The 15,816-nt window shown below is 43.4% G+C and overlaps 1 protein-coding gene across 1 annotated transcript in view; it reads right to left on the bottom strand.

Annotated features, from left to right (window-relative positions):
• Positions 1 to 10,781: 10,781 nt before the first annotated feature.
• itga11a (integrin, alpha 11a) overlaps positions 10,782 to 15,816 on the bottom strand; it is a gene marked incomplete at its 5' end in the record, with an annotated part of 57,758 nt that continues 52,723 nt past the window's right edge. Inside the window, 6 exons of the mRNA XM_083998555.1 lie at positions 10,782 to 10,915; positions 12,282 to 12,395; positions 13,480 to 13,575; positions 13,757 to 13,867; positions 13,952 to 14,035; positions 15,810 to 15,816. The exon at positions 15,810 to 15,816 is cut by the window's right edge and continues 107 nt beyond it. Coding sequence (XP_083854681.1) covers positions 10,838 to 10,915; positions 12,282 to 12,395; positions 13,480 to 13,575; positions 13,757 to 13,867; positions 13,952 to 14,035; positions 15,810 to 15,816 — 490 coding nt within the window. The 3' untranslated portion in view covers positions 10,782 to 10,837. The remainder of the gene's footprint in view (positions 10,916 to 12,281; positions 12,396 to 13,479; positions 13,576 to 13,756; positions 13,868 to 13,951; positions 14,036 to 15,809) is intronic.

Here is a 15,816-nt window from a genome sequence, read left to right as displayed (position 1 = left end):
CCTCCAGCCAGCCCGGGCTCTGCAGCAGGGACCGGCGCAGCCCGCCAACCCCCTGCACCACCACCTGCCGCCGGACGCCTCTGGCATGGCCGTGACCCGCCGCGGCCCCCTGGCCCCCGCCCTTCATCGGCTCCTCTCGTCCCCCGGTGCCACCGCAGCTTCCTCCTCCACATCCTCCTCGGCTCCAACGGGTGCAGCCACTGCCTCCGCTGAACCCTCCCTTGCCTCCACCTCCACCACCAGCGCCCCAGCCTCCGCTGCCGCTGCCGCCGCCACCGCCACCGCCACTGTAGGTGCGCCTCCCACCACCGCCACAGGTGCGCCTCCCACCGCCACCACCAGCAGCTGGGAGGCGAGGCTGGAAGAGGAGCGGCAGCGGAGGAACGCAGGACTTGCTGCTCATTTCCAAAAGCCAAAGGACAAAAGAACATTCTCGACCTTCAACTGCCGGCTCTGTGGCCAGCCGAAAACCAAATATTATGGTCACACCCGGCATGGAAATGAGCAGTACTGCGCCAAGGTTGGAGGCAAGTCAGCGGAGGAGTGGCTGCAGGAGAAGCAGGCAGCAGCTGTGTCAAAGGTACGTCTTCTTCTCTTTGTCCACAGTGCTGTGATGTGGTCTCCTCCCAGGGTTGAGCTCTTCTTTATGATGGCATTTTTCCTCCTTTTATTCCACAGCGGACCCAGCAGCGAGCCACTCTGCTGCCAGCCACCCAGCAGCACACCACCCTGCTGGCCCCCCCTCTGCTGCCAGCCACCCAGCAGCACACCACCCTGCTGGCCCCCCCTCTGCTGCCAGCCACCCAGCAGCACACCACCCTGCTGGCCCCCCCTCTGCTGCCAGCCACCCAGCAGCACACCACCCTGCTGGCCCCGACCCAGGCCGTGACCCAGCAGCCCCGTGGCAGCTTCCCCCCCCCTCCTTACCGGAGCATCAGACCAAAACAACCAAAACGCTCCGGTAAGTGAGTCCCTCCCTTTTCCACCACCACAAGTGGACACACTCCACCACTCCACCTCCGCCACGCCGATCACCAGCACAGGGGCAGGTGCACTGCCTCACACCATCACCACCTGCGCACCTTCCTCACCATCACCACCTCCTCTGATCACCACCTCCACCTCCTCTGATCATCACCATCACCACCACCTCTGATCACCACCTCCATCACCATCACCACCACCTCTGATCACCACCTCCATCACCATCACCACCACCTCTGATCACCACCTCCATCACCATCACCACCACCTCTGATCATCACCACCTCTTCCATCACCATCACCACCACCTCTGATCATCACCACCTCTTCCATCACCATCACCACCACCTCTGATCACCACCTCCTCCTCTATCACCATCACCACCACCTCTGATCACCACCTCCACCTCCTCTGATCATCACCATCACCACCACCTCTGATCACCACCTCCACCTCCTCTGATCATCACCTCCACCTCCATCACCACCACCTCTGATCACCACCTCTTCCTCCTCTGATCATCACCACAACAATCTCTTCAGAGATCATCTCCATCCCACATCCCACCACCACCAGATCTCATCCAGCATCAGAGGTGATCTCATCCAGCATCAGAGGTGATCTCATCCAGCATCAGAGGTGATCTCATCCAGCATCAGAGGTGATCTCATCCAGCATCAGAGGTGATCTCATCCAGCATCAGAGGTGATGTCATCCAGCATCAGAGGTGATCAGCATTAGAGGTGATCTCATTCATCACAAGCTGACATTGCTGACTGCCGCAGCCACCAAGACCCTCTGACAGATCACATGTCACTGCCAGGTGAGTGCTGAGAAAGCTTCATTTGGGAGGGAGGGGTGTACTCACTGTTGACGACACACTCATTACTGTTGATCACCCCTTTTAGAATATGAATAGACCAAGAGCATCCTGCCTGAGGAGGAGCCACCACTCAACGACCCAGGAGATGGGCTGCTAACCCTGACAACAACCAACCCCACCCACCCAGGATTCAATGCAGGTACGCTGTTTAAGTAATAATAAGCACATGACAGTGTTATTCAGTTAAACAATACTTTAATATAAAAATAATTAAAAGACACAGTAAAACTGCAGTGTCCAAAATGTCAGAAGTCACTGACTGCTGCTCTTTTCTTGCAGCCACTGCTGGACAGCTCTTAGGACATGTGACCCACTCACCTGGGAAGACTGTCTGTCTGTCTGTCTGAGAGCTAAACACATGTGCTGCTGCTGGAGGTGAGTGTTTGTACAAACATCATCTGATGGGACTCTCAACTCTGATTGCTTTTCTTCTTCCTCCTTTTCACTTCCACTCATGCCTTCTTTCCTCTCTTTCTTTGCAGGATGTTGGCAAAAAGCAAAGACGGAGAAAAAGAATGAGGACGGTGAGTAAGAAAATGTTGACGTTTCAGACCACTTTACAAGAAATCGGCTTGTTTTATTTTTTGGTGTTATGTAGTACATGTAATAGTTGTTGAAGAGGGTTAGGTAGAAGGAAAAGGACATGTTTTGCCTCCCCAAACTTTAAATTTTACAAATCCTATCTCCCCCTCATCCAAGTGACAGCTGACAGATCTGATCAGGCCAGGTCATGGGAGGGGCGACCTGCTCCTGATCCACCCCCTACCCCCCACCCCCCTTCCTGTGTAAACTGGGTACAAGGACTTCAGAGACACCTTGCAACTTCAGAGACACAGAGGGGCTTCACAGGACATCAGAGCCCCTTTGGAGCTAACGACCCTACTCCTGTTCTCGCGAGAGCTGATTGGCCAAAGGCTCTTGGGCCGGTGACACCTAGTCACCTCTAAAGTACCTGTGTAGCCCAGGAGTTTCTCACAACCAGATTCTGCAAGCTGCTAACAGGTAACTACTTTTCTCTGCTTTGGAGGACTCAACACTTTGTGTCCTTTTCTTCTTTTTTTTTTTTAAATTTTTACTCATATCATTTTCCTCTGTTTGATTGCAGGATGGAGAGCACAACAAGGAGTGAGAAGTTGGCAGAGAAGGAGAAGCCTGGTAGGATTTTTCCATTATTTATTTCACACATTTACAGCACAACAAATAAATGTTTCTTTCTCAGTGACTACTTGTGCTCCAACACTGCCATTTCTGTCTCCTGCAGCAGAGGCACCTCAGAGCCTCTCCTCCACGGTTTCAACACCGCCGACCTCCTCCTCCACGCCGTCCACCTCTGGAAAGAGGAAAGAGAAGAGAAAGCATGGTAAGAAGAAATCTTAAACCTACAACACCTTGACAAGTAAAAGACACATTTCTTTCTCTGTGACTACTTGTGCTCCAACACTGCCATTTCTGTCTCCTGCAGCAGAGGCACCTCAGAGCCTCTCCTCCACGGTTTCCACACCGTCGACCACCTCCTCCTCCGCGCCGTCCACCTCTGGAAAGAGGAAAGAGAAGAAAAAGCATGGTAAGAAGAAATCTTAAACCTACAACACCTTGACAAGTAAAAGACACATTTCTTTCTCTGTGACTACTTGTGCTCCAACACTGCCATTTCTGTCTCCTGCAGCAGAGGCACCTCACAACCCCTCCACCACGGTTTCCACACCGTCGACCACCTCCTCCTCCACGCCGTCCACCTCTGGAAAGAGGAAAGAGAAGAGAAAGCATGGTAAGAAGAAATCTTAAACCTACAACACCATGACAAGTAAAAGACACATTTCTTTCTCTGTGACTACTTGTGCTCCAACACTGCCAATTCTGTCTCCTGCAGCAGAGGCACCTCACAACCCCTCCACCACGGCTTCCACACCGTCCACATCCAGGACTCCCACACGCTGCACCGTGTATCGACGGAGGTTGCGGGCGGAGAAGGACAGGGAGGTGCTGGCCCAGGGCAGTGGCCAGCAGTCACAACCTGGGGCTCCCTGCGATATCTGTGGGGAGGCCAGGCACATTGACTCTGGCCACGCGTTTTACAAGGGCCAGTACTTCTGCAGCTTGGAAGACGGTCCGGACATGAGGTCGCCCCAGGAGTGGCTGATGGAGAAGCAGACCGCCGACGGCCCCGCTCCTGTGCCACGGACAACGGTGTGGAGGAAGAGGATGAAGATGCAGGAGGAGGAGAAGAAGGGGCAGGAAAAAAAGAAAAAAAGAAAACCCTCAAAACTGAGGATATGCCAGCGCTGTGGCCAACCAGCCACTAAAGACTTTGGCCACAGCCAGTTCAACCTGAAAGGGAAAAGACATGTTTACTGTGCCCTCTACGAGAGCATCTCTGTTGACCTCTGGCTGGCACAGAGGAGGCAGGAGGACAGCCAGCAACAGGAGGAGCAGGAGCAGCAGGGGGAGCACAGCCAGGAGGAGAACAGCCAGGAGTAAAATTACTTCTATGCAGCAGTAGCTGCTGCTGCTGCTACTTAAGACTTTTTGTGTGTTTTTTTTATTTTATTTATACCTTTTAAGAGTTTTTGTGTGTTTTTGCTGTGTTCTTTTTATTTTTTAATTTATTTTCTAAATAAAAATATTGTGGAAATTACTTCTATGCCTATGTCTTCTATGATTCTGCATCATTCATCACTCACTCAATAACTAGATAATAATAAATAAATAAATAAATAAATAGATAATAACTATTACTGGACAAACTGATGAATCCAGGTGTGTCTGACCTCACAACGATGGTCAGACACACCTGGATTCATCGGTTTGTCCAATAATGGAAGACAGGAAATAAAGGAGCTGGCTAAAGTTCAGTGGAGCTGTGCATAGAGCCAATTGTGTCACAATTCATGTTTGTAGAGCGTTTTTAACAGACACAATTAGCACAAAGTGTTAAGAGATTGTAGATATGTTTATTATATATATATATATAGGCTATATCTCGTGTTTATAGAGCCTATATATATATTATAAACATATCTCGTGTTTATAGAGCCTATATATATATTATAAACATATCTCGTGTTTATAGAGCCTATATATATGTTATAAACATAGATAGATCATAAACACACATTTGACACACAAATGACAATAAAAGGAATTCAATTCAATTCAATTCGTGTTTATTGAGCATTTTTACAGACACAAATAGCACAGAAAGGGTTGACAAATGACAAATCTCGTTGCTATGACAGATGTATATCATAAATATGTCGCTGCTGACTGATCACATTGATATTATGGATCGAAGAAGCTTGATGCCACACGTTGGATGACGGATCTCGTCCATAGAGTAGATCATAAACCTATACGACGAGAGGGAGGGAGGAGGGATGACGGATCGCAGAGATAATATTGACAATATAGGCGATCGATCGCTAACGCCTTCTCCGCCGGCGGCCGCGTGGCTAATTTGCATATAAACACATGGACGAAATGGAAAGATACGTGGCTCCCGAGGCGTATCCTTCCATTTCTTTGGAGGGGGGTACGAAGCAGAGTCCAGAGGAGGCCGTGGAAGCCGCCGGCCAGGACTCGGCGGTCCCGCGGCGCGGGGAAAAGAGTGGGCGGGGTCGCGTGGGCGGCCGCGCGGCGGCCGCGGGCGGCCAGACCGAGAAGATTGCGCACCTCCCTGTGACCAAGGGACGGGTTAATAATAGCTGCATTGGTTCCAACTGTCACTTGGCATTTGGCAGCTGGGGAGGTTCTCCACAGATGATGGGGGGAGCCCACGGCTGCTGGAGGAGACTGAGGAGCCTGGGCTGCAGGCAGCTGGGACTGGACCACTGCCAGGTCGGTGTGCTGAGTGTCTGTCTCTGTCCCTCCTCCCGCCTCCTGTCTCCGTTTTAGTTCTGTGTGGTCAGACCATAATGCTGCAGACAGGTTGTACAGAGAGGTCAGAGCTGCTGCTGAGCATCTGTATGTGGGGAACACCTGTAGCAGGTGACACAAGCTGATGGTAGACCTTTGACTTTGTTAACTAGAACAAAAACCACAAGGAGACCAGAGGACTTATCCCCTTACTGGACAGACACTGATCACTACTTCCTTTTTGGAAGAAATGAGGAGAAATAAGACAAAAATAAAGCAGTTCTGTGATTTGCATCATGATCTATATGCTTCATTTTTTACATCAATAAATACAGGTTATATAAATATCCACATATAGCCTGAAAAATTATAAGACACCTTTTGAGTACAAGTCATTTTATAAATATGCTAACAAAGCCTGGTAGTGAGTCTGAAAAACTCTTTCTGAGAAAACGGCCTTTAAAGACTGTAAAATTACATGGAGAAATCTACTGACAGTAGAAGACAAAATGAAGTAAAATAAAAACCTTAATGTGGATTTTCTACCATTTCTTTCGACTTTTCTGAAAGAAGACATGTTAAAAATAGCCCAAAATCTCAAAATGAATCATGAAAAAACAGTGTTTTTGCCTGTAGTGTCTCGCCTTTCCTTCATGAAAATAATAAAACTATTACATGTCTTCATATTTCTTTTAAAAGAAATCCACACATTTATTCAAACCTATATTAAAACCTATAGGTTCTTTCTGTGTGGATTAACTTGAGATATTACATGGCATTACATTTCTCTAAATAACAAGTAAAGTTTGAGAAAAAGATGTGGTCATTAAAAGTTCTCCATGACATTTATGTGTGACCCTCCTGTTTGCAGCACTACATACTGTGTCCTATACTGTATCAGTAGGGTGTAATTCTGACTGCAGCTGTGAGGTGCAAATATTAATAATACTGCAGGATGATGGTGGAGAAGCCTGATTGCTTTGGCAACAGATTATTTGACTCATATACCCAAGAAGGATCACCCCCACCTCCCTATCATTTATAGAGAGGATGCATGTGCTGCACCGTGTCCATATCTATATGTAGAGACTCTAACTGCAGGGCCTTATATATTTTCATTCCTGAGCCATCACAGACCAGCACCACAGCACTGCAGGGGGGAGGTGGAGGGTCACTCCCATCATTATCACTCTTAATTCAATATATTCTATTTTTCTTTGGGCAAATACTTGATATGATTTGTGCATCACTGCTTCTTCAGAATTTTATAATTACTATTTAAATATGAACTACTTTCACCATCACTTGTCCTTCATTTATTGAATTTGCGAACTTGATTTCATTATAGAATTCCATCACACTGGCTAGTGAAGTTTGAATTTGCAAACAGAGGATATATTTATTAATATTTGTCTTTTTCATGTTGTCAGATATTTTTATTTTGAAGCCTCGTTCTCAAAGATGAAACGCTAGCGTTGCCATACTTCGTGTTTGCTCCTATTTGTCTTTTGTGTTTCTTTCTGTTGAATAAATCAGATTCTCTTGAGGTGAAGTGTGCCTACCATCCTGTGAGACACGGCTTCTTATTCCAGATCAACAGAATACTGTAGGAAGCTGTTAAGTTATTGAAATTGGGTCTGGGTCCAATCTCAACACTCAAATATGACAATAAGGGAATATATCAATCCAATAACCAAGCGTGGCTGTGGAGTAAATTACCTTCCTCTGAGCAGTGTTCGCAGTGTTTCACATATGGGAGAATACATGTCATCCTTAAAGTCTATTTATGGCATTATGTTCCGCAGCATGCTTACATAACCTCACTTTTTTTTTGTGAATCACTGTTTTTGGTATTCTAGGATTTATTGGTGATCTTTAAATCTGTTTGTGTGGAAGCTTTTGCTTTTTTTTTTTTTTTGTCTTGCTGAATCTTATTCCATTTCTAGATCCAATCCAATTTCCCCCCTCAGAGATCAATGTGTTTTCAGCAGCAGTGGCATATGGTGCCCATGTTTCATTACAGCACAGCGCTACATGGGTTTCCAACCACATTTGCTTTAATTGCTTATCATAATTTATTTTCTGTCTTTCTTTTAACTGCACAATAACACTAACAATTACTTTCAATTGTTCACATTTCCAGCTGTGATTTGCAGAGGGCTGCACAGTTGGTTTGTATTTGGGGGCAAATTACTTTCAGTGATTGTTTGAATTATGTGGTAAACATGTTTAACTGTATGGAAATCTGACTTTTAGTTGATTGAGTTTCACATTTCACACATTGAACAAATGTTCTGTGTTGTTGCTGTGCAGAGTCAGGAACTTTGAGTTTGCATAAAGAATTAATCACTTAATTACATTTTCTTTTTTACTCCATCAAACTGCTTTTTTCAATAAATATTCCCCAGTTGTCTGTGGTTGCAGCTGTAGAAGTGAATTCTAAAGACATCTGCTGAGTTAATCTTGTTTACCGGATTTAAATAGATATTTACAGGGACAGAGATTAGAGGGATGGCTCCACACACAAATATTAGCCTTTTATTTCCCACTCTGGTCGTCTGCTTATTCAACTGTGGATAAGTGTCATCAATCTTCCTAAAGATTTCTCTGTGACTACATGGTGAGAGACGCTGCCCCCTGCAGGTGAGTGAAAACTACCACAGAAGCATTTGAAACGTTCTCCTAAGCAACACATCTGTGTGATTAGAGGCAGTGAGACCTGTGACAACGATTAAATGTTAATATATTACTTTTTAATAATTGATAGATCATTTATAAGCCTTTAATACAGTAAGATAAAAAATGTATTGGAGGTTTTGGAAAAATCCTCCTTCATGGAAGGACACTCAGATGGACTGTCTGCCTGGAAGAGAAATTTAAATCAAAATGGAAATCCATTAATCTATCCCACTTTTCAAAATGCTATTGTGGATATTATTGTTATAAATTCTATTACTTATGTATGATTTGATAAACACTCTTAAACATTGTTTATTTGATGAGTTTTAAGATGTTTTTGTGAATCCATTTTTTTAAACTGTGAATATTGATTGAAGGATTAATAGTTGATTTCTACATTTTCTTTGTACAATGTCTACTTTTAAACTCTAAAGTCAAACATTTAAGAAATCCTTTTTTACATTTCCTGACATAACTGTTCCCCCTTGAGCCTGCAAAAAAATATTTTAAAATGAAAATATCATAATCACAAACAAAAATATTAAGTGATAAGTTCAAGTTTTATAAACAAAAGTTTTAGAATCAACAATTTGCATTTAATATTTTATCCTTGTTTACAGATTCCACCTATTAATGTATATCACTACAATTATGGTACAACCATTGAAGTCCTGCACCTACCTCCCAGAGGGTCAAACGGTAAGGAGACTCCTTATTGCCTCTATAATGGACTGTCAGTTCTGCTTGTACTTACTTTTAATTCAATATTCATTTCAATTCAGTTTTTTCTTTAATTATTAAAAATTCATGCTCTAGGCCTGCACCCAGAGAGAGGATGTCAGGGTCAGTCTTGTGCAGCAGGAGGGTATGAACAGGATTTAATAGCTGCTTTTGATATATATTTTGTGGCTCAGGGGGGGTCACTCACTCTCAGGGTCTTATCTTTCGTATTTTAATGGAGCACACTGGGGCGATTTTGACAGCTGGAAACAAGCTGTATGGCAATGTCAGAAACATCTCCTGATCTGTGTATTCAATGGCACAATACATATGCATCACTTGGCTTTCCAGGCTTCCTTTTCACAGCAGACACCCCTCACATTCCCCATTAAAAAGACATGGGGCATCTACACTATCCATTAAAGGCAAAAAGCCTAAAAAATATACTTAAAAAAAAGACATTCATAGAACATATACAATGTTTTATTTGGTGGCGTATTACAGCTCTTCACACCTCATCAAAACAGAACATTCATTGGTAACACTACGTAGGAGGGTGCTGACATACTGTAAGCAATGTGCATTCACTCCACTCATTTCTATATCATCTGGTTTCATTTAGTTACATTTACTTTGCTCAAATCCTGAAAACAAATTTGCCAGCAGTCTTTTCTGCTCAGCCTTTGCTCTGATGCAGTGCATGTTAGAAGGAAACCATCTCTCGCTGTGACAGGTTCAGTAACACAAAGCTGACTTGTTTAATTTGCCTTGTCGCTCCGGGTTACAACGTAATGCCATAAAACCTGTGGGAAAATACTGAAAACTGTTATAAAACTGAAAGCGTATAAAATGCTACTTGACTATTTACAAAATTCAAGTTAATTTTGTACAAATTAAAAGTGCATCAAATGTTAAAAGACCATCCTGTGTGGTTTCCAGGATGAAAATATGTAAAAGGAAGAAGAAGAAGAAGTGGATACATATTAAGAAGATTCTCCTCTGCAGCAAAAAGATCAAGAAAGTCTTTGAAAGTTAAACGTCGCAAGTATTTTCTGTACTCTGGTGACTTTAGTTCAGTTTTTTTCTTTATAAATTATTATGCAAGTCAACTAAACATGTTGCAGATACAATCTTTTAAACATCGAATTCAATATACAGTATTGAAACTTTACATTTGCGGTAGTGTTTGGGTGGAAAAGTCACCCTTGAGGTTTTTCATGTCTTTCAAAATTTACCATAAGAGTTAAATAAATACACATCTGGAAGAGACAAAAGAGAGTGACCGGCTGACATTTGCCTCGAAGGCAAACTGGGAACGTATCGATCAAAGCTCGCGCTACTCTTCCTCTCAAACGGCCAGAAAAAGCACCAGAGCTCCTGCCCAAAGCCAAGAAAACGAGAGCTCCGAGACGTCTGAAGGGACGACATAGAGGGCAGTGGAATACAATGACCAGGGACGCCCTGATGTCGTAACAGTGCAGGAATGCTAAGTGAGTGTGACAGTGCTGACTCTTCAGGGGGGGTCAGGGGTCGTGGCGCGGGGTGGGACAGATCCAGTGCACTGAGAAAGCCTTGCTTCAGCCATCATGCGGAGCTGTCTATGCGGTGCCACTGTGGTCCTGGGGGGGCGGGGCGGGGGGAGGGGAGGGGAGGTGGGTTGGTCCCTGAGTGTCGGGTCCCCTGTGGTAAAGGTGTCTGCTGGGGGCCCTGAGCCTACGTTACCGCTCCTCGGCCACTTTCCCGTTGGCCTCTTGCTCGTCTTCGTCTCTCCGCTTCTGCCTCCGGAAGAAGCCGAGCTGAGAGGGAGAGAGAGAAGTTAGACGACCAATCACACTGCAGAGCCCAACGCAGTCATTCACTTCTGTTTTCATTTCACTATTTCGGTTTTTAAAATGAAATATGTATGTAGTGTCTCAATTCTTAAAAGCTGAACAAGTAGTTCATGAATTGATTGTCAGAATTAGTTTTTGATCAATTTTCAGTAAATTTCACTGCTGGTTCTTACTTCTTAGTTTTTTGTAATAATGTATTTAAATTAATGTCTTTTAGTTTCAGAACAGAAAACTTCTCTAAATGATTGACTGATGAGAGGAAAATAGCTGGTCAATTCATTGACAGGGGAAATCTCTGTTACCTGGCTGCAGCCCTAAATATCATGGCAGTCTAGTGTTTTTTGTGAAATGCTTCAACAATGGGCTTTATGCACAGCTCCACTACTTCCTGAACTTAATGCAGCTCCTTTGTTTCCTGTCTTACATTATTGGACAAACTGATTAATCCAGGTGTGTCTGAGTAGTCACAATGGTCAGACACACCTGGATTAATCAGTTTGTCCAATAATGTAAGACAGGAAATAAAGGAGCAGCATTAAGTTCAGGAAGTAGTGGAGCTGTGCATAAAGCCCATTATCAGATAGAGGAAGGGTCAGAGATTTATCTGGCAGTTATACTAAAAACTTTGTGTCTTATTTTGTTTAATCATACACAGTAGGCAGATGCTTGAATTCAGGAGCTGGAGCCACTCTTTTTTTTTTTTTAAATAATACTTTAATACTTTCTTATTATCTTAATCTACATACACTATAAATGTAACTTAATTTGTCCATCTGGAAACATGTAGAAATAGAAATGAGGTAAAGAAGCCTCACTGTTTCACCTCTTTTTTTCTTTGGTCCATTTGTCTTTCTTTTTTCTTTTTACATTCTTGGCAAAGCTATTATTATTATCGTTATTATTATTATTATTATTATTATTATTATTATTATTATTATTATTATTATTATTATTATTATTATTATTATTATAGGACTAGTCATTATTAAAGTCAGACAACAGCCTCTACTGTTTGTAGACGTAGGCTACTCTACCAGAGGGTGGCGCTCTAACCCTACACTGAAGTCTGTTAAAAGGTTTGAAAAAAAATAAATAACTGGAAGGCATATTAAAGTATGTGGCATAGTCAGGTAGAGATACTGTATCACATCAATACTGACTGAATAGACCTCGCAGCATTGAGCAGGAGACCAGAGAAGCTCTAGCATGGTCAGAGAGCTGTAGTAACCAGCAGCTCTGAGGCCGAGTCATTGTGAGGACACACTGGACAACTCAATGTCTTTTTCCCTGGTGACCAGCAGTGACTGGTGTGCATGATGGGGTGTTTTACCTTCCATAGAGCCAGACTGAGCAGGGCTAACAGTAGGAGTCCTCCCAGTGTGCTGCCAATGATGATCCAGATAGGGATCCTGTAATCTCCCTCCTTCCTGATCTCCAGTAATATCTGTCAGAGCAGGGGAGAAAATATGACTCACATCATTTCTTTTCCAGACACAAGCTCAACTCATTGTCAGCTTCATTATTTGGTCATCTTGTAGAAAGCAAAATAATGTACAGTACAAACACCAAAGATGATGCACAACTGTGACGTAACGCACTCTTCCCTGAGGTCAAATATTTATAGTGGATTATAATGCCAGACATTTGTTACTGTGGCTATATTCAGCCCATGGCTCATCACAGACACAATATAGGATATTTATGTTGACTGCAACTCAAAAGACATTTATAAAATAATAGAAGGACTGTTTTTTTTGTTTTTTTCAGAAACAGCTCTGTAACGAGACTGAAAACATATTTAATTAGTCCTCCTTCACATGCATATATGTATGTCTATGGCGAAAATCTATTACAGTAATTGCAGCACAGATCACAATGAGGTTGACAACTAAATCCATTAATCTGTTTACACCAATAATATGCAAGGAAATCAGCATTTATGGTCTTTCCGTTTTTCTGTTTAACCAGGAACTACCCTTAAGATTTAAAAAAAAAAATCTCTTTTACAAGACAGACCTCGGCAGGATGGTATTTACTCATAAAACACACTGAGGAGACACAGTAGAGTGTTGGTAGAGGCCAATAGATGGCAGCAAAGATTAGTCTACAAGTGGAGATTTGTACATGTTGTGCCGCTGGTCCTTTCGGTCCCTGAGCACCACACAGCACGTGTGCTCCAGTACCAACCTTTACTGTCTGACTGCCTCAGCTCTGCAGTGCCATGATCAGCTGCAGCAGCATCTACTTAGATTTTTATTTATTTATTTTTATCTCTGCAGCAAAACATGTTTCTTTCTAATGTTAGATCAATTGCACCATAATGGGATTTTAATACTTTCAACCCATTCAAATGCATTTGAAAGATCCGATCTTCCACAGCACATAAACACTGTATTCACACATCAACGGGATGAAAATCAGAGAAAAGGACAAATCTGATTAAATGGTGAAGCTTTCATCAACTCAGTTCTGAGTCTGATCACAGCCAGAGCAGAGGCAGTTTACAGCATGAGCTGCCGGTGACTCACATGTCTGACAGGCCTCTCTTCATGTAGAAACATGGGGCTGGAGGAGGGGAGCTCCACTGATGCGCTGGTTACCAGTTCCAGGATTTTAAACTTCAGCTGGAGGAGAAATCAAAAACACAGCGCTGCTTTTCACAAACACATTAGGATGGATGAGAGACTACCAAGCTGTCATCGCTACACAGTCAAAGCAGAATAGCAATGAGATGGATATAGGGAATTCATGTTTATGCTGTAACTGAGCTGGGGAAATCATCAACATGATGCACTTCATACTCACTGCATGTAAGGTATCTATTCGTAGTGCTCCTGTGATTCTGACTGCGATCTCTCTGTGGGAGGCCACGTTGACGGTGCACTGGATTGGTAGAGTGAGGGTGTTGGATTGGTTCTGTGTGTAGAAACCAAACATTTAGCCTTTGGAGTTGGAAGTCAAACTTTTATTTGGGCATGATCATGGTTGGTTTGTTTTTACCAAGCGGGAGACACGTGAGAGGTCCTCAGGCGACGCCCTGCTCTGGGCCACATGCTGAGGTGGTAAACAGTGTGTGCCGTCTCTCTGAGGTGGGACAGAACAGTAAACACATTACCACCAGTAAATCACAGTTTCACATCTGTGGAGCAAAAGTAAACTAATCGTCTGATAGGCCGAGTTGTTTTGGTGTTACAACCTCAACTCATTCGTCTGCTGAACACATTAATTACTGAGTCGATCGCTGTTTGGGCAAAACCAGAAACTATTTTCACCTCGTTAGACACAAGTTGTAGATCTCACTTCACCTCTTTGCAACAGTCTCTTAACACATTTTCACTTACTAAAAACACCACTACGCAATCTAGATTGTATCACAGTGCACGGTGCTTCATCTTGCAGGATGTTTGAAGTGTTTTGCATTTCGGTGTGTCCGGTTTTGGGGATTGTGTTAAGTGTTTTGAAGTGAGATGTTTTCAAAATCATGCTCAAGCCCATGTAAACATAAACTGGAAGCAATTAGGTTTGAAAGAAATAATGAATGGAAATAATCTGAAAGATGGAGGAGAAAGAGTGATTTTAAAAGACAGGAGGATGAGGATGAGGATGAGGATGAGCAGGACCAAAATCAGTCATTTTAAATTTGAGCGTGTGTAATAGACCGTGATCCTGTTCAGAGAATAACAATGAGGAAAGGAGGAGGAAGAGGAAAATCTCTGAGGTTCACAGAAGGTTTAAAGTACATACTGTACAGTAGAGGGAAGGAAAGTCCATCACAGTTTTTAAAGGGATAGTTCATTTTTTGGGCAAATTGGCCCATTGCCATAATCCCTAGTTTTAGGAGAAGGTTTGTTACCTTTTATTGCCGGTGCAAGCTTTTTTTAGAAGCCGCAAGCTACTCAGAGCTACACTACAGAGGCTAATGGAATTTCTTGGTTTCCCTCATCAAACTCATCAAATACACAATCCAACAACTCCAAAATGCTCTGGTGGACAAGTTGTGAGCTGCACATTCACCACGCTATGAGATAATAACACAACGTTACCAGACAGAGTTGTTTTAGAGGGAAATGCAGAGACTGTTTGCCGAAAAACTGCCCCCAACGAGAACGCGCCTCAGCAGTTTTACATGAATTTACCTCTAAAACAACTCTGTCTCATAACGTTCCGTTATTAGTATTAGTACTGGCAATGGGCCAATTTGCCAAAATGTTGAACTATCCCTTTACTGTAAAGGGTGGTTGGAAGGTGTACGACCAACAACCCTACACAGAGAAACCCTCTACTGGCCTGAGGTGACATACTGTAAGTGTGGAGTCCTGCAAAGACTGGATCCAGCACAAGTCTTCTGTCTGGACTCAGTATACAGGTGTGATATAAAAATGAATCAGTTACTTATTGAGTTTGAGTTTGAGTCCATATAACCTTAACAAGCTCATAAAACTGGAGCAAGCAGCTCTATGCCTCTATGAGAACAATGCAGACTCTTTATTTTAATACATCCTGCATTGATGACAACCTTTTGTTCCAGACATGAAGATTCAGTCTTTTGCATGTCACCATGTGGATGTGAGCATGAATGGTTTGTCTCAATGTGATGGACTGACCAGTGTCACTGGGATTGTCCTGCCTCTGTCGGCATCATAGGACAGAGAGCTTAACAGTCATAACAGCAACTAAGAAAGTTGGGGCTTAGCTAACAGTTTAAAAGATTGACAGTTCATTATTGACCTTGGGCTGCTGGGAATGAACTCTCAGTTTAAAAATGTAGTTGTATTGCTGGAGAATGTGTTAATATTATTTTTTAACATGACTTATTTGCCCTTTAAGTCAGTGAGTCAGCGTGAGGCTTCACACCCACCTGGTCA

The sequence above is a fragment of the Trachurus trachurus genome (genome assembly GCF_905171665.1).
Source record: "Trachurus trachurus genome assembly, chromosome: 3".
In the NCBI taxonomy this organism is placed as follows: Eukaryota; Metazoa; Chordata; class Actinopteri; order Carangiformes; family Carangidae; genus Trachurus; species Trachurus trachurus.
This window is presented reverse-complemented; position numbering and strand designations above follow the sequence as displayed.